This window comes from Artibeus jamaicensis, unplaced genomic scaffold (assembly GCF_021234435.1).
Source record: "Artibeus jamaicensis isolate MK-2021 breed Jamaican fruit bat unplaced genomic scaffold, CSHL_Jam_final contig_311, whole genome shotgun sequence".
Lineage (NCBI taxonomy): Eukaryota > Metazoa > Chordata > Mammalia > Chiroptera > Phyllostomidae > Artibeus > Artibeus jamaicensis.
The window spans coordinates 10,174,496-10,200,787 of NW_026521717.1; the positions used below are offsets into that span (position 1 = coordinate 10,174,496).

Here is a 26,292-nt window from a genome sequence, read left to right on the forward strand (position 1 = left end):
CAGAATCACAGCAATGGGGACCACATGGAGAGTTTTCACTGGGGGGGGGGAAGGGGAACATAGTGGGAAAAGGTACAGGGAATAAGAAACATAATTGGTAGGCACAAAATAGATGGGGGAGGTTCAGTATAGTATAAGAAATGGAGAAGCTGAAGAACTGAAATGTAATGAATGACCCATGGGTATGAACTATGGGGAGGAATGCTGGAGGATAGGGGGGTCCATGGTAGAGGGGGAGAAAGTGGAGAAAAAAATTAGGACAACTGTAATAGCATAATCAATAAAATATACTTTAAGAAAGTTAGACCTGAAACTATAAAATTATAGAAGAAAACATAGGAAGTATAATCTCAGACATTACTCATACTAATGTTTAATCAGATATATCTCCCCAGGCAAGGGATACAAAAGAAAAAGTAAACAAATGGGGCTACATCAAACTAAAGAATTTTTGTACAGGTGACAACATCAATAAAATGTAAAGAGAATCCAGAGAATGAGAGAACATATTTGCAGATAAATTTAAAAAGGGGTTACTATTCCAAAATGTATAAAGAACTTATAAAACTTAAGCAAGAAAAAAAAAACAAACAAACAGAAAACCCCTAAAGAACCCTATGTAAAAAATGAGCAAAGGACCTGAATAGATATTTCTCCAAAGAGGATATACAGATGTCCAATAGACATATGAAAAGATACTCAAGATCATTAATCATCAGAGACATGCAAATTAAAACCTGAGTGAGATATCAACTCACACCTGTCAGAGTGACTATCATCAATAAATCAACAAACAACAAATGTTGGTGAGGACATGGAAAAAGGGGAACTCTTTTGTACTTTTGCTGGGAATGCAGAATTGTTCAGCCATTGTGAAAGCAGTGTGGAGATTCCTCAAAAAATGACAAATAGATCTGCCTTTTGACCCAGGTTCCCACTTCTGGGAATGGATGTAAAGGAACCCAAAACACTAATTGGAAAGAACATAATCAGCACTTTATTCATTACAGCATTATTACAATTGCCAAGATTTAGAATCTGTCCAAGGTCCACCTGTAGGTGAGTGGATAAAACAACTATTGGGCATTTATACAATGGTATACTACTCAACCATAAAAAAAAGAAGAAAATTTTACCATTGTGACCTGGAGAACATTATGCTAAGTGAAATAAGCCTGTCAGAGAAAGACAAAATGGTATGATTTCACTCATGTGGGATCTAATGAACAAACTGATGAGCAAAATAGAGACAGACTCATAGATAGAGAACAGGATGTCAGCTAGTGAGGGGAGGTTTGGGGGTAGAAGGATTGAGCAAAAAGGAGAAAGGACTCATGGGTGTGGACAATAGAGTAGTGATTGTGGGGTAGGGGAAGCGGGTATAAGGGTACTAAATGGTAATGGAAAAAAACTTTCAGAAACAAAAAAAACCCTGCTTAAAATATAAAGGCTGTAGAACTGTTAAGAATATAAAATAAAAATTTATAATTGTGATAAAAACATCCTGACTCTTACAGAAGGCAAAATATGCCACTTAGTGAAACCTGTGACACACTTATTTATGATAGAAAAAGCCATGAAATCACATCTCTTCCAGATTTGTGAACAGTCTGAAAATTTTGCAATCTGAAACATATTAGGAGCTAAGGTGAGAAGCAGTACTGTGTGCACTGCTAATAGAATACCTAGAGCTACAAAGCATCAGAAGTGCTGGGGAAAATGGTGTAACTGTGCAGTGGACGACATGACAGTTTTTAAAGAACTGAGTAATTGTATACAGAGTGATTAATAAGTAGCTGCATGCTGAGTCAACTGGGTCCTTGCTGCAGGGAGGAGAAACAAATGAATCCTCACAAGTGATATTTTGTCTGGGGAACTAGGGGTAATCTGGGCGTGAGCTCACAGAATATCTTCTATCTCCTTCCACTATCCATGGGGAATTCAGAAAGAAAGGAAAAAAAATACTCAAAAAATTGATGTGGCAATTACAGTGAGAGTTCTGGCATCTTCTTTATTTACCACTAACTCATATTTCAAAAACACCAAGAACTTTCTTAAAGAGTTAGTACCTTCTATATAAGAACTATACTACTTAAGCATGAAAGAGCTCTGAAAAGACATTTATTTCTAACTTAAGCATTCTTTTAGAAGTTTTAAAAAATTTTTAGGGAGATGACAGAAAATGAAATGAATAGAGACAAGCACTCCTGCTAACATTCTGGTATATGCTTCCTCCCCTTTCCCCTTCCAGCCTTTCTCTTCTCTATGCTTTGTGTATATTATTAATCTTCTATTACTGGTTAGTTAGGAGTTTTACCCCCTGTATTATAAATGTTGTTTTAGGGAATATCCTTGTAGCTAAGCCTTTGCACACAATCTAAATTTCTCCGTTGGGTACTTACTTAGCAAGGGGAGTATTGTATGAACTGGGACATACATTTAAAACTTGTCCTACAGGTCACAGAGCTGTTGTACAGTTTGTGAGTATACAAATATACTACTTTACTGTGCTGATAATAATATATGTGCCTTTACTCAGCCTTTGCCAACACTTCCTAATTTGGTATCAAGGCAAAATCAAAAACAAAAACAAAAACAACACAAATCCAGTGTCGTTTCAATTTTCACATCTTTCACTATATAATGAAGCAAAACAGTTTTCATTTTCTTCTTGAAACACCTAAATTTCTTTAATGAATTGCCTGTTGATGTCCTCCCACCCCCCATTTTGGGACTTCTTTTTGTTATAGAGTAACATTTTGTTATATTTTGTATATATTTAGATAGATTTGTATTAAGTAACCTTAATACAAATTCTTATTTGTATTAAGCTATTAAATAAATAACTTAAAATTTTACTCATATATAAGAAAGATAATAGCACTCATGACTAAGAGCATAAGAGATGATCTGAAGAAGCTGACCTTTGGGAACTGCCTGGAAGTTTTTAGAACTGACTCTTAGCACATTTTACTGGAGGAAATATGCATGTAGGAGAGTACACATATCATAAATCGTACACTTGGATAAATTTCATAAACCAAACATATTTGTGAAATCAGCACCAGGCTCCAGAAACAGGCCATCACTAGCACTTTTGTAGCCACCCCTCATCCCCACTCTTTCTTACTTCTACTTGCTTGCTTTAGTTGTGGCTGTTTTTGTATTTCATAAGTTTGCTCTCCTTCTGTGTCTGGCTTCATCTCTTTTTCTCTACATTCTGTTTGAAAGAATTATCCACATTTTGTATAATTGTAGGCATTTACTCTCCTTGCTGTGTGATATGCATTGCATGAATATGCCACAATTTATGAATTCTTCCTACCGGTAACGGACACTTACAGTTTCGAAGTTTTGGTTGCAAATAGTGAAGGTAAAAATACTCTAGTTTGTGTTTTTGGTACTTTTGGTGATGGAAATAGAACTGACACTTTAATAACATAATTTCATATGCCCATATTGTCCTTCTGACCTCTTCACTATACCTCTTGAGCAAAGTGAAGAAGAGCAAGGACCTGTAGTGACCGTTTTTGTTTTGTCTTGGTGTTACTTTCAGTAAGGATGAGAGTAACAAAGTTCTCTTAACAAGGTATTGAGTACTGATTTAAATTGTAGATAATGATTGTTGTCTTCAGGCTGGGCTATCACAGGAAGAATTACATTTTACATCCTATTTTTTTCTTTATCAGTTCTTGATTCATCCTAGTAAATTGAAGGTTCAAATTATCTTAAAGAGTTTATTAACTTAGTGGTTATACAAGCAACCCCCTTAGGTTTACTAGTTTAATGAAAACCACATATTTAGGGTAAGAAATTGGATTAAGGCTGTGTGTGTACGACAGTTGACGTTCAGAGATGTATCAGATCTGGATCACACTGCTGTGTGATCTTTTGGTAGAATTAAATAAAAGGCATTAAAAAAATTATAGTTGCCTTTTAGCAGCTTTGTGTCTGATTTTTTTTCCTCTCTAGATTCTTTGGCTGACATGAGTTTTGAAGTTCTGCCACATTCACTTATCAGCCTGTGGCAAATGTAGCCCTCACCAGAATAAAGATGAAAAGCTGAGCGTTAAAAAAAAATCCACGTGCAACATAAAAATGCCTTACCCGTGTGAGGAATTGGCAGGGTTACTATTCTCTCCCCCCTCCCCGACTTATGTATGTAAGGAAAAGGCTAAATTCTTACATTTTTATTTTTCAATCCATCCAGTGTGTATACATTTATTTAAGTTACTAATACGTTCCAAAACGCATCTAACTTGACAGTTCATTGTATCGAGGAGTCAAGGAGGGCCAGATATTTGCTGGTACATTCCTAATTTTATTGGTATTTCTGTAAACTGTGAATCACTTTGTACTTTGCTCATATACATAGGCTAAATATTAATTTCCACAGCAATTCCCGTGAGGTGAGAATTGAGCACATGAAACATATCATCCTACTGAACAGGAGAAACTCTGAATTGCTGGGGGAGAGGAAATCTGTGGTGTAGTAGTAGCTCTTGTCCATTTTCCTTTCCCTTTATCTATTTGCTTATTCTCATTGCTTTATTGTCCTTAATGTTATATCTGCTATTAAAGGACACTAGCATTAAGTTGATGAATAGAAGGATAATGTTCTTAATTAATAATCTGGCAGTAGTGAATGGAAACATAAAGAATCAGAAGCCACTTTTGCAAAAGGCTGCCATAAGCGACTTTCCTCTGTCCCTTGTTTATTACCTGTCACCTGTTTGGACCTGTGCTTGTATTTCTGGATTCTTGTTTCTTGGGGCCCCATTGCTAGGCCTCACTGCCAGGCCCCACACAGATACCCCCATGTTCTCTTCTTTGGGACTTGATCCTGATCAGATAGGTGCTGCTGCCTCTGCCCTGGGAACAGTAGTGGCAGGAAACTTGCCATCACTATCAGACTGTACCTGCAGGTCCCACTCTAGTCATTCAATTATTTATTCATCCATAGGATAATTCTCTAGAGTCTGTGTTATACTAGGCCTAGAGATGCCACAACTAACAAGATTCATTGGTGGAGGCATGTAAATAAACAGCTAAAAGTATGAGAAATCCTCTCATAGGTATTGGGTAGGATTAGAGCAACCTCAGAGGATGGGAAAGAAAAGGGGTGATGATGATTCTTCTCACTCAGCCTTTACTCAGGCCAAGCAGTAGGCCTTCATGGAAGGTTTGGGAAATGAGAGATGACATGTGCTTCTAGAAGATTGTTAGGCAATGGAGCAACAAACACTGAACTGTTAACATTGCTTCAGTTTTCGGTACTCCAATGAAGAATTTGCCTTTGCACTGCTGAAATATGCAATTTTAAAATTTGCAAGGTATTTATTTCCCAGTGTTTTGTGTTTTTCTCTGTGGTTTGAAGCTTCTTTGCTAGACTGGGTTCTGCATTTTTATTGAATGTTATGATGCTCAGTGACTTTACAGAATCTACTAGTTCACTGTTACGGGGCTTTTGTGTGTGTGTGTGCATGTTTCCTTCTGTGGTCAGCCCAGCAAAGCACAGAAGTTCAGGACTTGATTATTCCCAGTGAGTAGTTTTCAATGAGACAAGGCCAAGGAATGGCTCAAGTGAGGAATGAGAAACCCAAATGCACCAGCATTATATTTTCATTTAATGACTTGATAAATTGTTTGGCACACTTATATCTTTGTGACTTAAGTAGTAAAATTAAGCGAATTTGTGACTTGTTCTCATTTTTCAGTGCTCATATGGAAAAATGGCCCCATATTTTGATTCAGGAATATGTATTTCTGAGGGGGATATTTTTTTAAAAAATAATTAAATAAAAATCTTCCTAACCCAGCCCCCGGAAAAATCCTGATATGTTTGTAAATTATTTGAACTCATACGACCTTCAAATAGGAGCATAACAAGACAGTTTACATTGGATACGGAAGTATTTTACTAAAACTTTTGGGTTACTCTAAAGCCAAAGTTTTTCCACATATTTGTATACCTGCCAAGGAGTGCAATCTATTAAATAGGTTTTATTCCTTCATCGTTTCATTATTTCTTTCTCCTACACTAATAAAACTGCCCCTAGAAGGTAGAGGTTCATTACATAAAAACTAAACCTTTTTTTAGATTCCTTAAATGAATTTAAACATGAAACTATACAACTATATTAAAACCTACCTTCCAAAACTTATCTGTATAGTGAAGGGGTACAGGATTGTTTTAGTGATTTTTTTGCTTGTGTTATTAAATCAAAATTTATATTTTTACACTTTTTGATTTTTTTACACCATAAAGAATTTTATCTTGATAGCGCCATTAAAAAGGTAAACAAATTTACAAAGGTCTGTTTATGCACTTTTGGAGCTATTTAAATTTAAATGACAGAAAAAGACAGTTACTGCTAAAGGTTATTTGAGTAAAATGGGTGGAAAACTGTTGAAGCACCAGTACAGAGAAGAGGCCATTAACTTGGGCAAATGACAATTCCTGGATTTGTTCAGTGGTTCTGATGTATACAGAAGAAACTTAGTGTATTGGATGGGGGAGGCAGTGTTGGGACTAACAAAGACTTAACCGGAGAAAAGTTGAATGTAGAGGGGCAGCTACAGGGCACAGATGAGTTGATGATGGGGATGAGTGGCGTTGGGAGGGGTGTGACAGTCAGAGGTGAGCTGGAAGAATACTCTTTAATATGGGTGGAGGAAGGAAGAGTAGAATGAAAGGAAACACATAGAGATAAATGCCTGTCTTGGTTTTATTCTAAATAATTTATGACACCATTGGCCCGGAAGAGTATGGCCTGAATATTACCAAAAGAGGTTAGGATTGCAAAAAATCGATGGTTGGATGGAAGATCCCCAATTTGCAAATACTATTATTTGACAAGAAGACAGGTTTGTGGTATAGATTTGAAAATAGGTCAAAAACAGAAAAGAGTGTTTACTTCTTTCTCTCCAGGAGTCCAGAGCCAATAATGCATAAAAAGGAAGACAAACAAGGATGAGCTTCCTTCACTCATTGCTTTGAGGCAACTTATTTAAGAGAAGCAAGGCATGAAGTCTCAATGATTGCTAATAGTCTGCTGAATGAACTATGAAATGCTGTCATTTTTTAGAGAGGGCTGTTACTTTTGCTATGTGGACCATATGAGAACTTTTCCTCCTATAAATTATGGAATAGATTAATGAGACACAATAGAATTAATAAAATCGTCAAGCACAATAAAATTGCTTGGATTATGTGTTTTGTTTACTGTCTTCTCCAGCTCTTCTTGAGGGCTTTAAAAGAACTGGACTGGATGATAAGATGAGTGAGAATGGAAGAATTTTAATATCTGAATGGCTTGGCAACAAACTTAAATTTCCTATTAAGAAATAGGAATTTCTATATATGCCAATAATATGTCAATTAAAAAGAAAGAAAAGCTCAAAAACAAACAAAAAAAACACCATATAGCTGCCCTCAGTTACTAATACTGTGCTGTTGAATTGAATGCATCTTCAAGGGGTTAGGTTAGGGTTGATCAGCCTCTCACATCTAGAAAAATCTGTCATAAAGTCCAGAATGGCATTAGCCCTTTTCCATTTTGTTTTTACTCCTCTCAGAAAGTCAGGTTTTGTGCTGGGACTTTGTGCTTGGTTCACATGGTTACATCCATGTGAACCAAGTGTGGAGACTGGATGACCTGGGCCAGTTTGCATTCTGTGTTGACTCAGCTAACCTATTCTTCTGAGCCCAATCTTTCATACAAGGTGCAGAAATACTCTCTTGGAACCTGACTATGTTTGGCCAGTAGATTCCCCAATTTGTTGGAAACAGGAATTCTTGAAACGTTGTACTTGCAGCCCTATTAATAAAAGGACATACAAGTCCAGTTCATCCTATCTTTTAAAAACTGAACATTTGGGATTCTGTCTGGCTCAACAGAGGACACTTTCCTTTGTATTTTAAAAACAGTGTATTGAATAACTTGCTCTATGGGAAATGGCCTCTGTCACCTTCAACTTCCAGAGAGAATGGCACTTTTAAAGTGCATGTACTTGTTTGTTTTATGACTATTATTCAACAAAGAACCCAAACAATTGGAAATACAGCCAAAGCTGGATAAGAAGACAGACCTTTAATAATATGCATCTCAGATTTTATATTTATTTATTTATATTTAAATATATATATTTTATCGATAATGCTTTCATAGTTGTCCCATTTTTTTCTCCCCTTTATTCTCTTCTACTGCATACATCCCTCCCACCATCATTCACTCCTTAATTTATGTTCATGTGTTGTTACATATAAGTTCTTTGGCTTCCCCATTTCCTATATTGTTCTTAACCTTTCCCTGTCTATTTTGTACCTAAAAAATTTATGCTTCTTATTCCCTGTATCTTTTACCCCATTCCCCACCCCCACTGATAACCCTACAGGTGATCTCCATTTCTGTGGTTCTAATCCTGTTCTAGTTGTTTGCTTAATTTTTTTTTTTAGGTTCAGTTGTTAATAGTTGTGAATTTGTTGTCATTTTACAATTCATAGTTTTGGTCTTCTTTTTCTTAAATAAGTCCTTTAAATATTTCATATAATAAGGGCTTAGTGATGATGAACCCATTTACCTTGACCTTATCTGGGAAGCACTTTATCTGACCCTCCATTCTAAATGATAGCTTTGCTGGATAGAGTAAGCTTGGATGCAGGTCCTTGCCTTTCATGATTTTGAATACCTCTTTCCAGCCCCGTGCAGGTAAGGTTTCTCTTGAGAAATCAGCTGATAGTCTTATGGGAACTCCTTTGTAGGTAACTCTCTGCTTTTCTCTTGCTGCTTTTAAGATTCTCTCCTTATGTTTCAGCTTGGGTACTGTAATTATGATGTGCCTTGGTGTGTACTTCCTTGGGTCCAACTTCTTAGGGACTCTTTGAGCTTCCTGGACTTCCTGGAAGTCTATTTCCTTTGCTGGATTGGTGAAATTTTCCTTTATTATTTGTTGTAATAAGTTTTCCATTTCTTGCTCTTCCTTTTCTCCTTTTGGCACTCCTATGATTCAGATGTTGGAATGTTGAAAGTTGTCCTGGAGGTTCCTCAGCCTCTCATATTTCTGAATTCTTGTTTCTTAATTCTAGGATGGTTGAATGTTTATTTCTTCCTTCTGGTCCAAATCATTGATTTCAGTCTGTTTCCTTCCCTTCACTGTTGGTTCCCTGTATATTTTCCTTTAATTCACTTTTCATAGTCTTTACTTTTTCCTGAATTTTGTGACCATACTCAACCGTTTTTGTGAGCATCCTGATTACCAGTGTTTTGAACTCCACATCTGATAGGTTGGCTATCTCTTTATTATCACTTATTTCAATTTTGGATCTTTGATCTTTTCTTTCATTTGGGCCATGTTTTTTTGTTTGTTTGTTTGTTCCTGTGCTCCTAGTATGTTGTAAGGGGCAGAGACTTAGGTATTGCCAGGGTGGGGCAACTTACATTACTGTATCGTGGTGCTGTATGTGAGGGAGGGGTCAGAGATGGTACAATGTCCCTTGCTTCAGTCACTTTCCCTGCTACCCACAAGCAAATTGAGTTCTTCTGGTGCTAATTCCTTGGGTGGGTGGGTTTGTGTATATTCTAGGACCTTGTGGATCTCTCCAACAAATTCTCCTGTGAGTCTGGGTTTTTCTACCACCACAGCAACCCACAAAGATTTTTACAGCCAGAGGTTTTGAGGCTTTATTTCCTCATGCTGGAACCCTGGGTTTCAGTCTGTCTCACTCCCCTGTTGTTCCTCCTGGGTTGTCCACATGCATATGTGAGACTGCCTGATCTTCAGGTGGCCGCCTCACCCGCTAGTTCCTCCAGCTGCAGTCTTGTTGTTCCTCCTCTCCACCCCTCCTACCAGTCTGAATGAATGTTTCTTCTTTAAGTCCTTGGTTGTCATACTTCCATACAGTTCAATTTTCTGGCACTTCTGGTTATTTTTTGTTTTTAAATTTGTTGTTATCCTTCTTTGATTGTGCAAGGAGGTAAAGTATATGTACCTATGCCTCCATCTTGGCTGGAATCAATCAGATTTTATATTTAAAATTTATTATTTATCCTAGTGGTTAGCACATTTAGAGGGGAAACACTTAGTAAATGTTTTCTACCTTTAGGATTATGAAAAAAGCCAAAAAAATCTTCTTTTTTTCACCACATAAATTGTCAGGTTTTAACTTATAGGGAAATGGTTTGACACCCTATTTACTGACTTGAAACTGTAGGAAAGTTCATTTCTCTAAGCCTTTTTTTATCCCTAAAGTGTGGTGATATTGGAAGCACCAATACTAAGTACCTTGAAAATTGTGCTGCCTTATTTTTTGTATATTTTTCCCAGGTATGCTTTATTGTTTCATGCTCTGGGATAGGTAAGTTGAGGATGGTACTCTTTTTTGTATAAATATTTACAGCTAGTAAATATTTTAGGAGTTACCTAGGCCATTTGGTCTTTATCTCTGTTCAACCCTCTTCTCTCTTGTAGTGTGAAAGCAGCCACAGACAGTATAAAATGAATCAGCCTGGCTGTGTTCCAATAAAACTTTATTTATGAACACTGAAATTTGAATTTTATATGCTTTTCATAATTCATGAAATATTCTTATTTTGGTAATTTTTCAACCACTAAAAATGTAAAATTCATTCTTGTACAAAAACAGGCAGTGGTGGTAGTTTGCCAGTAATCACCCTAACAGAATTTGCTTAATCTTTTTTATAGTAAATGTTTATGGAGAAACATAAAATGGGTTTCTTGGGAAGATTCAAGTATCTTGAGTCATTGTAGAAAATGAAGTAGAGAGCAATTGATATTTTCAGTGCATATTTCATGGGAGCATACGTATCTGAAAAATTTCATTATGAGCCTCACCCAAAATAAAAAAGCGGGTGAAAGAAATGACCAGTTGTAATTATAGGCCATTAACTTGGATCCTTTTTGTGGCTGTGAAACAGTTATTATTTTCTTCTAAGCTGCCTGGCCTGGTTCTTGTTGAACATGTACACTGTTTTACTCCTTTAAAGGTATCAGAGCACTTTTCTACATCATCCCATCTTTTCCTAGGACATCTGTGAGAACTGTAGTGGAATACATAGGTGATGTCTCATTTTACACAAGGGGGAGCAGCAGGCTAGAGAAAGTCTATGACTTTGCCTAAGATTGAATCAACATAGCGACAGGGTCAGGCCTGGAAACTTGCCTTCCAACTCCTGGCCCAGAGCACTTGTACCCCACCATGGTGCTTTGTGGTAGTACCTGGCATTTGAAAGTACCACTGTTTATACAAAAAGATCCCTTTTTTAAGGTTTATTGATATGCTTCTTTTTATTGTTGTTCAGTTACAGTTGTCCCGCCTTCTCCCCATTCCTCTCCCCTACCCCTCAAAAAAGATCCTTTTCATAATACTATTTTATTTAACCCTCAGAAAATCCTGTGAGGTAAGAGGGGCAAACTTTATCATACCCTTGCTATATGAGGCAACTTAAAATCTGATATACCTTCAGTTACCCTGGATCAGACACTGACTATGTGTTAGAGACAAGTCTGGAACTTAGATTTTCAAACTCCTTTTTATTATACCATGCTGCCTTATTAAATGTGATGGAGGTGATGTCATTACTACCCAAACATTAAAAAATAAATTGAAAAATAACATCCTGTTCTGTTCTAGCCCCGGCAGTGATTTTTAGTGGAGATTTGCATTAAGAGAATTTTTGCTTTCAAAATGCTGTGTGCACCTCTTGTAAAAGGTTGAATTAAATGATTTTATTTTTGATAAGTGGCCCATATACATTTATTATTTATTTATTTTGGTGCTTTCTGCTTTAGCTCTTTTGGCAAAATTGAAGCACTGCCGTATTTTTATTGCATACCCAATTGTTAAAAGAAATTGGAAGATGCTTGTTAGTTTTAATATTGCATGGATGGAAATATATCTGGCACTTTTAGGAACAGTTACAGTTCCTAATAGTGCATTTTAAGAAGTAGTCTGGTTTTCTGGTTTTGTTCTTGATTTAAAAAAATGTTACATTTGCTAAAATTTCTTAGTCATCTTTTGTTGGGGAGAAAGGTTTTCTCTTGGTGTGACACAGATTTTATTGACTCATTCCTTTCCAGTCTGTGGAAGGGGAGTATCCTCTGGTCAGCCTGAGAGCAAGTTTTCTCCCTTTCTCTATATGCTTATTTAACTATTGGACATATGCCCGTTTCAATAAACTATGTATGGCTTTAATTGTTGGAACTATAGTTAAGATGAACACAAACCAAACACTCAGATTGCTTCTTCCATCTAAAGCTCCAACCCAGTGTCTCAGAAAATAATGTTAAATATCCTTTGTAAAATGGGTATTCAGAACCTGCAAGGACTATGGAAAGATAACAGGTTGTGGAAGAGAAGGGTTTGGGTGAGGAGTGGGGAAAAATAATCAGCTCGAGTGTGAGATTTGCCGTTTATACTGCAGGAGTCTAAACTTGTCCGAGATCCAAACTTGGCAGTATCAAGAACTGAAGCAGAATAAGAAATTCAGAGAGCTTTCTAAACCATGTTTCATAACTGTGGATTGAAGTTTACACTGAAGTTCATTTGATTACACTTTTAAGTATCCTTTCCCAATAACCTTTATAGGAAGAGGTAGAAAAATTTTAACAATAAAGCGACAAGCAAATCAGTGTTCTGTGGGCTTTCAGACACTTTACAGAAGATACTTTGCAGGGATTATAAATAATTTACAATAGATGAGAAAGGTGTGCTGATCTGGGCACTTACTTACTTGAAGTATGAGTTGAAGCAGGTTGCTTAAATTTTTTCTGAATTATTTACCTGAATAACTGCGATGATGATAATGTATACCTGATAGGCTCCTGAGCATTCATTTGGATTAATATACATGGAGCATGTAGCACGTAGCCTGGCATTTAATTTAGTAAGTGCTCAACACCTATGAGCAATAACCATGGTAGTCACTATTTTCTACTGCAGTCTCCCTCTGAAACCTTTGAGGGATGGCCTGGCGAACGCTGAGTTACTAAGTCTTGTGGGTAAAGAGGTTAGGGAATTTTGCTATTTGTTTGGGAAGCATAGATACAAAATAGTTAAACTTATCATTTGACTTTTCAGTAAGAATATTTACTGAAATCTCCATAAAGCCCAATATCAATGCTAGGCATTACTAATATTGGTAAAAATAGCCTACCACGTACTTTTACTTTCTAATGGTGGGATAAATAATTTAAAACGACTTCAGGAGATAAGTTTGTGAAATAATTTTTTAATTTCTGTATATGAAATTTGGACTTTTCCAGAGAATTATTGTAAAAGTCAGACATATGAGAGAATTAAAAATAAAGGTAAAATAAATCAGCTGTTCCTGCAATCTAAACTAATTGGGAAATATAGAAACATAAAGAAAATTAACCCATAAAAATATTTTCGTGCTGCCCTGGATGGGTGGCTGAGTTAGTTGGACCATTATCTATCCTGTTACCAAAAGGTTGTGGGTTTGATTTCTGTTTAGGGCACATACTTAGGATATGGTTTTGATCCTCAGTTGGGTTGTGCATGGGAGGCAACTGGCTGATGTTTCTCTCTGTCTCTCATCCTCTCTCTCTAAATCAATGAAACATATCCTAGGATGAGGATTAAAAAATACATTTTCATGCTATTTTGGTATATTTTCCTAAAGTGTTTATTTTAAACTTAATGATTTTATATAAAAATAATTACATATTTTTCTCCTTCCCAACTTCTCTTTCTCCAAAAATTTAGATCCTTAAAAAATTTGCTGTAGTGAGGGGACAGTGGATTCTAGTCCAGGCTCTGTCACTTTCAGGCTGTGTTTGCTTGGACAAGTACTTTTTGTATCTATATAATGAGGATCATAATTGCACTTAGCTCATAGGATTGGCATGTAAGGCCTTAGAACAGTACTTGGCACTCAGTAAAAATTCTTTCCTATGTTAATTGAAATCCTTAGTGAACTCTATTTAATGACTATTTTATCATATAATAAGTAATGGATGTTTATTTTGGTAACTTGTTTTCCTTATTAAAAATAACAATTTGATGAATATCATTGAATATAGATTAATATCTTTGCTAATTTTTTTCTTTAAGGTATATCCTGGAAATAGAATCATTTGATATATCTAGTCAATTATGGAAATACTTCAGTAGTCTGAGGAGGTGACTCTGTCTTCTCTAACACTTAATATTATTTTACAGTTTGCTACTGGTTATTGTACAACTTACTAAGAATGGTTCTTTACATTTTAAAATGTGACATGAAAATTATATGAAATTCAAATTCTAGTGTCCATAAATAGAGGTATATTGGAACACAGCTGTGCTCATTGGTTGACATTCTGCCTGTGGCTCCTTTCATTCTACAGCAGCAGAGTGGAGGAGTACTTGTGAAGTTTGCAGACCTGTGCTTTAGGGCACTGACCAAAATTCAAATTCAGATTTATTTTATATTTTTTGTCATTGAGTAGGGTGTTCAGATAGCCAAAAATTTCAATGTGGGCTTTAGAGTTGTGATTATCTGGGCTTTCAGACTCTGTCTGTGAACCACCTGGGTAACTTGGGAAAGTAAGTTAGCTTTTCTGTGCCCAAGTTTTATTATCTGGCAAATGAGCATAATGGCAGTGCCTTTCTGATTAAGTGACAGTAAAGAGTAAACAAAACAAGTGAAGCCCTTCCTGTCTCATAGTAGCTGAATGTTATCTGTCATTAATTGGTATATGGTTAACAAATTTGCGTTGGCAGGCTTTTGAAAAAAGAGATTGGTAGGAAAATGAGTGAGTCTAAAATTGCTTGTATTTTAGAAAGGTAGATGAATTTGACCTTTTGTTTCCTTAATTACTTTTACTGGGACTTCTCGAAAATAACAATATATCCTTTGGTGTTGGGACATTAGGTTCTCCTAACTGCCTGCAAAGCTGGAACAAGGCCAAAAGAAAGGTCTGGCTGTGTCCTGGTTCCCAGTCTCACTGCAGGGGAGGATGGGTAGTTGGTTTCTGTCCTGCATAGTTGGCAGGAGGAGAGGAGAGCAGCTGGAGTACCAAAAGCATCCTATCTTGGCTGGGACCATGAAGAATGGCTTTTGGGGGAGGTTACCTTTTGTGGCCCTTCCTGCTTCACTTGTAGATAGTATTTGAACCATTATGTGTAACTCTCTTAGAAAGTTGCATGCTTTTGCCACTAAGTAACTAGAAGAAGTTAATCTCATGCCTTACCTACGTTAAAGTTGTGAAGAATCAAACTGTGTTGTCATTTGGTTTTCTCAAAAGCACATTTTGTAGGTCAAAGTGAGTGGCGACGAGAGGGATCACCACCTAACCAGGAAGCACCTGTCCTTGCCCAGAGCTGAGTCAGCAGTTGTGAGCCCTGTTCACAATCCCTAATCTTATCGTGGTGGGGGTCAGATTCCAGCTCAGTAGGTATAATAATGGTATTCTTGATATTTAAATGTACTCCAAGGGTGTTTCTGCAATGCAGTAAACATGCTATGTATGTATGTATATATATGTATGTACTTATTTATTTTTAAGATTTTATTTATTTATTTTTAGAGAGAAGGGAATTTTAGAGGGAGAAAAACATCAATGCAAGAGAGAAACATTGATTGATTGCTCTCTGCACACTTCCAGGCTGGGGACTGAACCCATAACCCAGGCATGTGCTCCGACTGGGAATTGAACCTGTGACCCTCTGCTTTGTAGGATGATGCCCAACCAACTGAGCCACATGGGCGAAGGCTTAAGCATGGTCATCAAAACTTTTTAAAAATATAATACTGCTCTCTGCTTGGGTTTCCTCATTACACAGTCTTCTAAAAACAAAAAAAAAAAACGTGCAACATAAACACACCAGATGAAGCCAGCTAGGTTTGTGTTCATTCCTGCAATTTAAAAAATGGCAGAAAGATTAGGTAATGGGACTTTGTTGTTGAGGGGAGGGTTGTGAACCTGGGAACCACCTTTTGAAAGTGATGCCAGAGGAAGCTGTTACACACGGAGATTTATTCCTGTCAATCTTTGAAGAAAGGAAGAGTAGGCTCTGAGTCCTCCCACTGATCTTGGGTTGGGGTAGATCTCCAGGTAGATCCCATTGGAGGATGTAGTGGGCAGCAGCAACCTGGATACTGGCCCGTGAACAGGCATTTTATTGTTTCTGTTAAACTGTTGGCTATTGATCTCATTGTACAGTCTTAACTGCTCATGTCTGTATATGCAAAATAAGGAAGAGAGACTTTTCATTCTTGGTTTATAAAAGACCGCAACTGAGTTTACAAAGAAATTTCTAATACCTAAATGTTCATCAGGTTGTTACTCACAGATAGGCATAAATGCTCTATTAATCAGAAGGAAGAAAAAATTGGCCCTCTTGAGAATTTATTGTATTACCTTTGATGTCACTAATTAACTCACTCTGTGTAAGCAGCAACTAGTAACTAATAGTAGGCTAAAACAAGGTACATGACATTTTAGAATTCTTAATTCAGGGTTTTTTCCCACGCTCATAGAGAATAAGGACTGTCTTCTCCCTTTTATAGGAGAAGCTGCAGGGACCCTCAGGGTCCTGTTTCAATTTTTTTTCCCTTTTCCCAGGTATAGTTAGGACTTGGCTAGTGCTTTCTGCCTGGGATTTTGAAAGTTGGTTAGTACTGTTGGGTTTGTGCTTGGACTTAAATGTGCTAGTGTGTTGGGTAATGTCTGACCAAGTCACATTAATTCTTTGATGTTTATGTTATCAGTGCCCTGAACCATCACTTCAGGGGTGGCAGTGGTATTGGACAGGGTTATAGACGTCTGATTTGTAAGGGTTCTGAGGCACAAGAGAAGTAAATGGAACCTATGTGGGCCACAGGGCTTGCCTAGTGAGGCCTCAGACAAGTTGATAGTGTTATCAGTTGTTTTAATTTTCCAAAAGGGCAAGGAGTGGAGCCCTCATTGTACTGTCTTTTTTAAAAGGCAGAAGTCTGCTTGCTCTGCATACCATACATCACAGCTCTCTGCTGCTGTGGGGGGAGGGGGAGGGGATTACTGCCCTTTGGGGTTTTTCATTTTAGTTTATCTAAACTCTCATCTTGCTTTCTCTGCCTATTCTCTTCTGTCCCAGAGAACCCCTTTCGAAGTTGAATGGAGCTCTGTTTACAACTGAGTAGTGGGGAGTGACAGTGAGAAATTAGCCTTGGATTGAGCACTAACCTACTTTTTGGAAGCAAATGGTTTCTGTTGAAGGACTGGTGGGATGTTAGTCTAGACTATTTTGGCAAAAAAGAACTCTAGAAGTGTTAAAAATAACTAAGATACTCATTAGACTGATGGAGGGAGGACATTTTCTTTTTCCTTTCACCTTCAGACTTCTAGGTTGATGAAAGTAGGTAGAGGGAGCCACCCTATAATCTTTGAAGATTGACACTTGGATTTCTCTGAAGCTTCAGGTCCTGCTGCAGCCCTCTGGTGTCGTAGGACCCACAGTGTAGTTTAAAGGTTGCAGAGAAAGCAGAGGGCTCTTTCCACATTCATCTAGACCACTCCCTCTGTCATCAGTCATTGTCAATGGAAGATGTATGGTTAGCTGCACAAGGGAGATGTCTGACCCTAAGGGCATTGGAAATGTTCTTAGAGAAGGCATTGTTTGCTATATCTCCCTTTGGAAGCCAAGCTCTACACATTCTTGGGAACAGCCCCTGTTTAGGAATAACATCCATCTAGATGAAAAGGGGCAAAATTCTGCTTCTAACAACCATAGGGACTTTATTCCTCCTTCCTAGAATGATTCTGCCACTTGAATCCTACAATTCTTGGCCCCTCTGTTTTTTTCATTTGTGATCTTTCTTTGTTCAAAGTCATGAAAATTATGAATTGGAAGTGAGAACTTGGGTCCCATTGGTTTTTTTCAAAGAGTATCAAAATGTAAGTAAGCAAAGAATTAAAAGCTGACAAGATGCAACAAATGCATAATAGGAAAAAAATGAAATAATGTTCTTTGTGACCACAGTGAGGCAATTTCCTGGAAGGAAAGCAGAAAAAAAGATGCTCTGTTTCTTGCTTACAACAGGAAGGTGGGGCTCCAGGCTTGTGGGAGCATTAAGAACTGCAGCAACACCCAACAGCTGTTGTCCGAGCCTCATTGTGCTGTGGAGCATGGTGCAGCCAAAATGAGTGTCCTCATACCTGTGTGGGTGGTACCAAGACCTTGAGGTTGCCTGTCACACCCTAGCTTTGTCATTTCTCCAGGGTGCTTTCTAGGAGTAGATGTATGTTGACAAAACTTAATGGGAGAGTATCAGAGTTTTGAAAATGTGCATAAAAATGTAATTACTCTTTTTTTATTGGTGGTAGTAGTGATAGTAGTGGAGGCTGGGAGTGTACAACTATTTCAGGTGTCATCCCCAAAACTGTCCAGGAACAGACTTCATGTCCTGTTTACAGGGTTGTGTGCCTTCAGCAAGGCATGGGTGCCCATCTTCTTGCATCACCCACTTGTAGGGATCATGGCTACTTATTTCTGATTTGGGAACTGCACTTAACACCTTGCCCTGCCACAGCCATGTGTTGTTGTGAGGGAGTGAGATGATATAAATAATGGCACTTTTCATAGTACTAAAGAGATACTTCTTTTTATAAGGAGCAGGTGTGATGTTTGCTGGTGTGGGAAGGGTCATGAATAGTCATCTGCATATTGATTGAGTCCCAGACCTGTGTTTTAATGTATTTGAAGATGACTTTCTATCATTCAGTTTGTAGGTTTCACAAACTCAGACCTTCTTAAACAGGAAAATATTATTTTCTTGTTAGAATACCATTTGGCTAGAAATCTGAGTATCCAGTCTCCATCCCCCACTTCTTAACATTTTGATGCACATACCCCCCCACTTCTCCCTTCATATTGGCTCGCCAAAATCTGAGTGCCACTTTTCTGGGAAACCCTGTATTCTGACTTCAGTTTTGTAATTTAATGATGGAAAGTTTCCTTAGTAAACCAAATTTAGAGTCCTAGAATGCTTATCTTATATCCAGACCTTGAACATAAAAGGCATTTTATACTTGCAATTGTTCATTTAATGAGCAATTGCAGAGTGCAGGCCGGTTAAAGGATTGAGCTATATGCACTATTATTGCAAGAAGTATTCCGAAATACCAGAAATAGGACGTAAGCTCTGATCAGGGAGACTGTGAGCACAATTACCTTCTTTTCAAATCCTTCTGTGACACTGCGGGAGGAAGGAGGACTTTGAAACTTGAAAGGAAAGAGCTTGCTTTCAACCTCAAAAGCTAGGAGGAAAGGGCTCTGAAATTTGCTCAGAATTCCCAATTCACCATTAGCCTGTTTCTTCCTTTAGCCTCAAGGCATTCTCCGCTTTTTGAAAAGATGTTAAGAAATTCAGTCACAATAGAGAGCCTAGTTTTGAACATGTTTCACTCGGTCCATTGAGGTCTAGGCTCCAGCCTTTGTGTGGGGTGAATTGAGCTGAGCTGCTAGCTGGTTGGAGAGAGGTGAATGAGGAGTTGCTGTGCAGTTGCAAATTCTGGCAAAGAAAGAAACTCTCCCCTTCCTTTATTTTACAATATGCATTCCTGTACTACTCAGCTAGTGGCAATATGTGCAGTTGAGCCTGATCTTAAGTCAATACAGAGTACTTGGTTTATAGCATCTCTTGTTAAGTTTGCCTTGTAATTGAAGCTGTTGTTGACCTTGCTTGGGGACCATTTGTAAAACCATTTATTTAGCATAAACTGAAATAATAAACCCTCCTTCTCTCCGCCTGATTGTGATAGGGTGACATTAGTTTGATTTAATGATTAGCCGCCTGACCCTTCTCCTGGAGGGATCTGCTTGAATAGAGAGAGTTCACTCAGAAGCACTCAGAAAGAATACTAATGAGCTTGTTAAATTTAGCATGGCTTCAATGACTTTTAGTTCCTCTGATGGGAGCATCACTGCCTGGGAGGGGGAGAGGGAGGCAGGGAGACACCAAGAATGTTCCTAGAGGGTCTGCACAACTAGAGAAAGCCCACCAAGAGAAGTTTGCAGAAAGTAGCCAGCCAGAACCTGGGGACTGAGTTGTAAGTATTGTTGCTTCTCTTACACTCTGACTTCTATGTCTTGGGGGAAGAAAAGAGTAATGGTGTTAAAATGGGGTTTAAGGGAACTGCTTGAAATTGAAGTTAATTTAAAAAAATGTGAACACTTTTACCATGAGTTCCTTTCTAATCAGCTAATTTTTTAGGGTGACAAAAAGTATTCCTAGTTAGTGATGCAGTGTAGGGTTTTATTTTTATACAAATCTTAGGTGAATATACACTTGTTTCCTGGGTTACAATGAGAAATTGTTAGGAGTTTGTGAGCAGTGCACAGGAGGAGTATGTGTTCTAGTCCTGCTTCACCCAACAGGATTACTTTCTTTTAATAGGTATTGTAAACAGTCTGAACAGTGAGATGAAGCAACTTTGGAGTTCTTAGAGTTTATGGCACTTGAATGTCCAGCTTGATGTCAGTTGCCTTTGGATGAGTTTGTAAAAGCTGGAACAGTTTCTAAAATATGAAGTTTGGGCAGCTCTCCATTTGTTTCAGGAATTCATTAACTTCCACTGAAGTACAGATACAAAGAAAAAAGGAAGTTTTTTTTCCCGAAACTTTTTAGTGAAGTGCACATTTTGGTGTGACCCATAAGCATGCGACTGTTTAACATAAAGAAGCCGAACAGTTGCCTCCTCTTTGGCTGTTAAAGTACATTGGCAGATGCTCCTGGAGCAGTGGGTCATTTGCTTACATTTTTTGCAGTGGACTTCTTGTTGCCATGGTGGACAGTATGTTTCTGTCAATAATTTGGCCTGGCGTAGCTGTCTGCAGTGACTCTTAAACTTTATTGAACAACTTGGTTCAACTGAACAAGATTAGACAGCTTTTGTCTTTTGTCTTGCTGATGTGGTTGCTGAAGTTATAAGAGCAGGCAGAAATATTGCTTGGAAGGTTTTACTGGGGAGAATGTGCTTTTAAGCCTTGTAGCTGTTTGTATTCTGGAGCATGTCTACTGTCAGGTTTTCATCAATACCCATCAGAAGAAACTCAGTGCAAGTGGTAAACTTCATGAAATATTTGTCTACTGGAATGTTTTGGGGAGGGAGGGTAGGTAAAAATGTGGTAGACTTAACCATTGTAAGACTGATGAAAGTTTCCACATAAAAAATAATTGCCTGCATTTTTTTTTTATTTCGCTAAGGGAATTTGTTAATTTTTTCCATTAAGTATTTGAACTTTGCTTATTTCTTTTTATAACTTTAATATTCATGTTAGCTTAACCCTCATTAACAAAATAGTTTATTTTTTAAGTTAAGTACTTGTAAAAAAAGAATGGTTTAGCTAAAAAGATGGCCCTTTTCCGCCCCTGCCCCAAACTTCCTTCTCCCAGGAGACTGTGGGGGAAGATGGGAGGATTCTGGACAGACCTTGCCAAATTATTGTTACTCATGAAGTTGGATTCAAATGCTCATAATAAAGGCATGGCTTCAAAAAAACGCCTCAGTTTAGTGATACAGTTGTAAGAGAAGAAGAGTTAATTTTTTCTAGGACTAGTAAATCAAGGGAATCCTGTTTTAAACCTGGAAGAGATTAGTAGAGCTTGGTTATTCACCTTTCCCAGAGAATTGTAATTACACGTTTCAGCTCCTCCTGGTAAGGGCTTGCTGGCTTTCCAAATGAAGGTCCTTTCTATGGCATTTGCACCTCAGTGCTGCACATTCAGGTTGAAATAAAGGTTTTATACAGGCATAAATTAGGGGAAAATATGACTTTGGCCATTTGTTGATTATAAAATTTTAATAAAACTAAGGGTTTTAGTGTTTTTGACACCTTTTTGCTTTTACGTGATTGCAAGCCTTTATTCTATGGCTTGCAACTTCACTGCTAATGAAGTACAAGGGTGGACTAGTGCCTAAAAATATTAATCAGAAGGAAAATAAAAATGTAGGGTTTTTCTGTAGTTTGTTTTTAAATTAGCAAAAGCATGGTTTGAATTGCTTTTGTAAAGATCAATGTGTGAAAATGTGAAATTACACTATTTTTAGTAGGTATTTGACCTAATTAATCCCATAATTACAAGGTTTGGGGTGAGGATCTGCACAAAATAATGTTTCACAGTTAACCTGTAGTAGTTAGCAAATTCACTAAAAACCAAAATGTATGTCATGGTTTGTACTGTTTTGCCAAGTTATTTGCTAGCCTGAAAAAAACTCGTTGCTTATTTCTTAAAGTCCTAGACATAGGCAGAAAGACTGTTGGCCTTAGATAGTTTGGTAGTTTAAGTCATTAGTCAACACAAAACAATAGTGATTAGTTTGTATTTTGATGCTTGTCTCTGTTTAGAGGTATCCTTCTTTCTGAATTTGTACAAACAACTGTGAAACTACTAAAGCATACTTTCTCTGGTTTTTAGGGGCTCTCACCTAGACATACACAGTTTATGGAATACTTTGAAGATAAGTTTGTATGTTGAGATATGTTAAAAATTTGTCCATGTAAAATGTACAATAATGTTATTATTTATACTCAAATATAGTTTTGTTTTTTAGATCAGGAATTTTCTGATTAGATGTCTCAGCAGTGCCTGAACAACTTTGTTTTTCATCAGCACATCTTTCAGAGGATAGTCTGTTGTTTAAACGCAGAGCTTGTTTGTCATATGTAGTTTTGCATTATGTGTATGATTCTACTAGATGAATAAGTTCACTTGTTGTGGGTTCAGTTGCTACTTTGGTTTAATTTTGTGCATGTTTCTTTGATCTGCTATTGTAGAAAGGTATCTAATCCCATTTGCAGAGAACCATATTGGATAGATGGAAAGTTCTTACAGATCAAAGGAAACCAGAAGTATTAGGGAGCTGGGGTATCAAATATATGAGGAGTGTCATTACGTTAATGTTTCTTACATGTTTGAAGCAATGCCTGGACCCCACCTAGAGCATGTATATATATATCCGCATAATGGATGCCTTCCTTACCCCCAGAGTCTTCTCACACTTGAACTTTTACCCTTATTTCTTTTTCCTTTTAGTTATAAGCTCTGTGCTGTGGTCCAAATCAGGAAGTGTCTTGCAAGGGACCCTGGTGGATTCCATGATTGGCAACTTTATCCTTTGTACCTAGTGGGTTTTCTGTGCCACTTTTCACCTTGTTAAATCTCTCATTGGGTTACAAATCACACAAAAAACTTAAACACAGAAACTTCTGGGTTACTTTCTAACAGGTCATCCACTGAGGAACAGAGGCCCCTTCAACCCCAGGATCACCCAGAGCCTCAGTGAGTTGTCCAGGCTCCTGTTATCCTAGAGGCCCAGCCTCCTCAGACAGATGAGGGGAACCTGCATACCCACAGCTCTAGGCTGGCAAAACATCCAGTCTCAGTGGGACCTGCAGGGGGCACTGGCAAGTCCCTGAAGAAGAGCCTCACTAGCAGATTCAGCTGTAAGCTTGTGATTACTTGCTGATTCTCACTACCTCTCAATTTAATTGGCTCATTTCCAGTTCCCCTTCATCCTTCCATTTTTACTTTGGACCCTTATTCATAAGCAGTTTTGTCTGAAGAACATCCCATCATGGTGCAGCTTTCCAAGTTGCCAAGAGTGAGAAAATGGCTGCTTCTTTGGAGGGAGACCTAATTGATGACTATTTTTGAATTGTTCCTTAAATGGTCACAGAGCTTTTATGTTCCTTCTTTCTTTAGAGGATGAAAGTCCTGGACAGACCTATCACAGAGAGAGAAGAAACGCAGTTACTATGCAGCCACAGAGTGTCCAGGGGCTCAGCAAGATCAGTGAGGAGCCTTCAACATCTAGTGACGAGAGGGGCTCACTGATCAAGAAGGAGATCCATGGGTCTCTGCCGCACCTGGCTGAGCCTTCTGTCCCATACCGTGGGGCTGTGTTCGCCATGGACCCCAGGAACGGTTACGTGGAACCTCACTACCGTAAGTGGGTCCTGCCTCACAGTATGAGTTCCAGAGCTGTGGGAGTCTCTGTATGTGTGTGTGCACATGGGCTTTATGAATTATTTGGTTTACATTTGTTTATATAAGTGTTTTATTTACTTTCCACCTTCTTTCTCTCGGTTTGTGTGCATTCTTTTTAGGGAGAGGCATTTCCTTTTATCTCTAAGTAACTTCAGGCCTCAGTGGGGTGGCTTTCAGGAAGGTGACCATCTGTGACTCATTCACATGGATCTTTCCTGGCAACTGGAACACAATTTGCTTCACCCAGCTAGGTGCTGCAGGAGGAAAATTGGTTGATGAGGGAGTAATGAAAGTGGGCTGCATTAGCTGAAATCTTTAACAGCAGCAATTCCCATTTTTAATGAAATTTTGCTTAATTTTTGAGGAGGAACAAACCTATTTCAACAAATTTGTACTAAATTGCTTAACATGGAAGATTTTTCTACATGCTCTACTTTTTTTTTCTAACCAGTATACCAGAAACATTGGAAGCTTCCTTTTTCAACACTTAGTAACATTTAAGAAATCAATGAAGACTCTGAACAAAGATGTATAATGGTTTTCTGCAAAGGCAGAATATAAAGAAAAATATTATGTGTTGAGTTTATTTCTGGCCTCTTTCTAGTTAAAAATATAATTTTGTTGTAGAATAATGAAGTTTATATTGAGGTGCCAAAGTTTGTGGCTCTTTATTACAGATTTATCACTTTGCCAGGATACAGACTTGCTATTTAACCTTCCTGGCTCCAGTTCCAGATGATCCATTGAGCTCCAGAATAGGGGACTGGTTCTTGTTTCCCTTTATCCACATCATTCAGAAATTTTAGTGTTTTAAGGCAAAAGGTCATTAGCCAGATGACTGATTATTGTGGGGAGCTGATTAGTGCATGTTTTCTTGCTCAAGAAAAGTGCCCAAGCTAAAAGCTAATTCCATTTCTTCATTACTTGGCCTGCAACAGAGGGTGATTGTCCCTCATCAGGGCTCAGATCAAAGGGCCTCGTACAGCCCGAAGTTTCAGCAATTGCCTGCCCCCCCAATATATTGTTGGTAAAGATGGAATATAGTGTTATTTTTTTAAGTGGAGAGATAATTTTTTAAAAAGTGGTCAGAAGTATGGAAGAAAAGGTTTTATGGATCCTTAAAGAGTCTTGGAAAGGACGTATCGGTCCTGTTAATGTGTTGCTTCCGTAGCTGCAGAAATGAGATGTGGTATGCATGTTTCTGTACTTCCATCGTTAGAAGGTTACTTCATTTTCTTTTATTTTAGGAATGAGAGTTTAAAATAGTGTTGATAGGGCTTTTCTCTGAGCACATTTGTGTTTACTACATTGTATTTTTATTTATTGGCCTCTGTTAGAAATCATTTGTCACTCTGTTTAGAGGGCATAGCACTAATAGGTTAGCTGTTCTCACAATGTTGATCAAATCACTGTTAAAATTACGTGACAACTTATGAGCTATATAAGTTGTCTGTTACAAAATGGCACATATTATTTGACCCACCATTCCAATATAGCCCCTAAATTGGAAATAAATAAATGATATCATTACATACATGAGGTCTGTGTGGAAAAAGTCCAACTCCTGTTAATATAATGAGAACAGTTTACATGACATTGATGTAACCTGAAAGCCAAGGAGAGTGGACAGGAATGAGCATGTGTGAACAATGACAACTTCATTGTACTAATCAGTGGGGGTGGTAGATCCCCTTGAGTGAGCATGTGTACTGTGTGGCTGTAACATTCAAAATGACTGAGGAAGTAGAGGAACAAATCTGCATCAGATTTTGCATTAAGCTTGAACATTCCTTTGTGGAAACTATTTGGATGATTCAGAAGGTGGCAGCTGTGGGCAAATGGTAACTGACAGCTGCATCACAACACACCTGCTTGTGCATCGTGTCTTGTGTACAGTTTTTTGGTGAAACATCAAATCACCCAAGTGACTCAGCCCCACTACAGTACAGATTTGGCAGACTTCTAAAATCACTTTTGAAAGGAAAAAAGATTTCAAACCATTGATGTGATTTAGGAAAATAGGATGGAGCAACGGATAGCATTTGGGAGAACTGTGTGAAGTCCCAAGGTACCCACTTTGAAGGGGACTGAGGCGTCATTGTCCTATGTACAATGTTTCTTGTATCTTCTTCAATAAATGTCTTTAGTTCTCATATAATGTGGACAAAGAGTCCTAGAGATTACACAGATTGGTTTAGCGATCAGAGTATTTGATTTTAAGTTCCAGCTTTGTCCCTTAGTGCCTATGTGACCTTCACCAAGTATGGTGACCCTTCTAAGAATCATTTTCTAACTG

General features: G+C 37.9%; 1 protein-coding gene across 5 annotated transcripts in view; it reads left to right on the plus strand.

Moving 5' to 3' along the window:
- GLI3 (GLI family zinc finger 3) overlaps positions 1 to 26,292 on the plus strand; it is a 318,015-nt gene that overhangs the window by 84,612 nt on the left and 207,111 nt on the right. For 4 of the 5 annotated variants that reach the window (XM_053662976.1, XM_037132127.2, XM_053662978.1 and 1 more), the window contains exon 3: positions 23,712 to 23,954. The exons of the other annotated variant lie outside the window; for it this stretch is intronic. In XM_053662976.1, the coding sequence (XP_053518951.1) occupies positions 23,712 to 23,954 (243 nt within the window). The remainder of the gene's footprint in view (positions 1 to 23,711; positions 23,955 to 26,292) is intronic. 5 annotated transcript variants of the gene reach the window in all.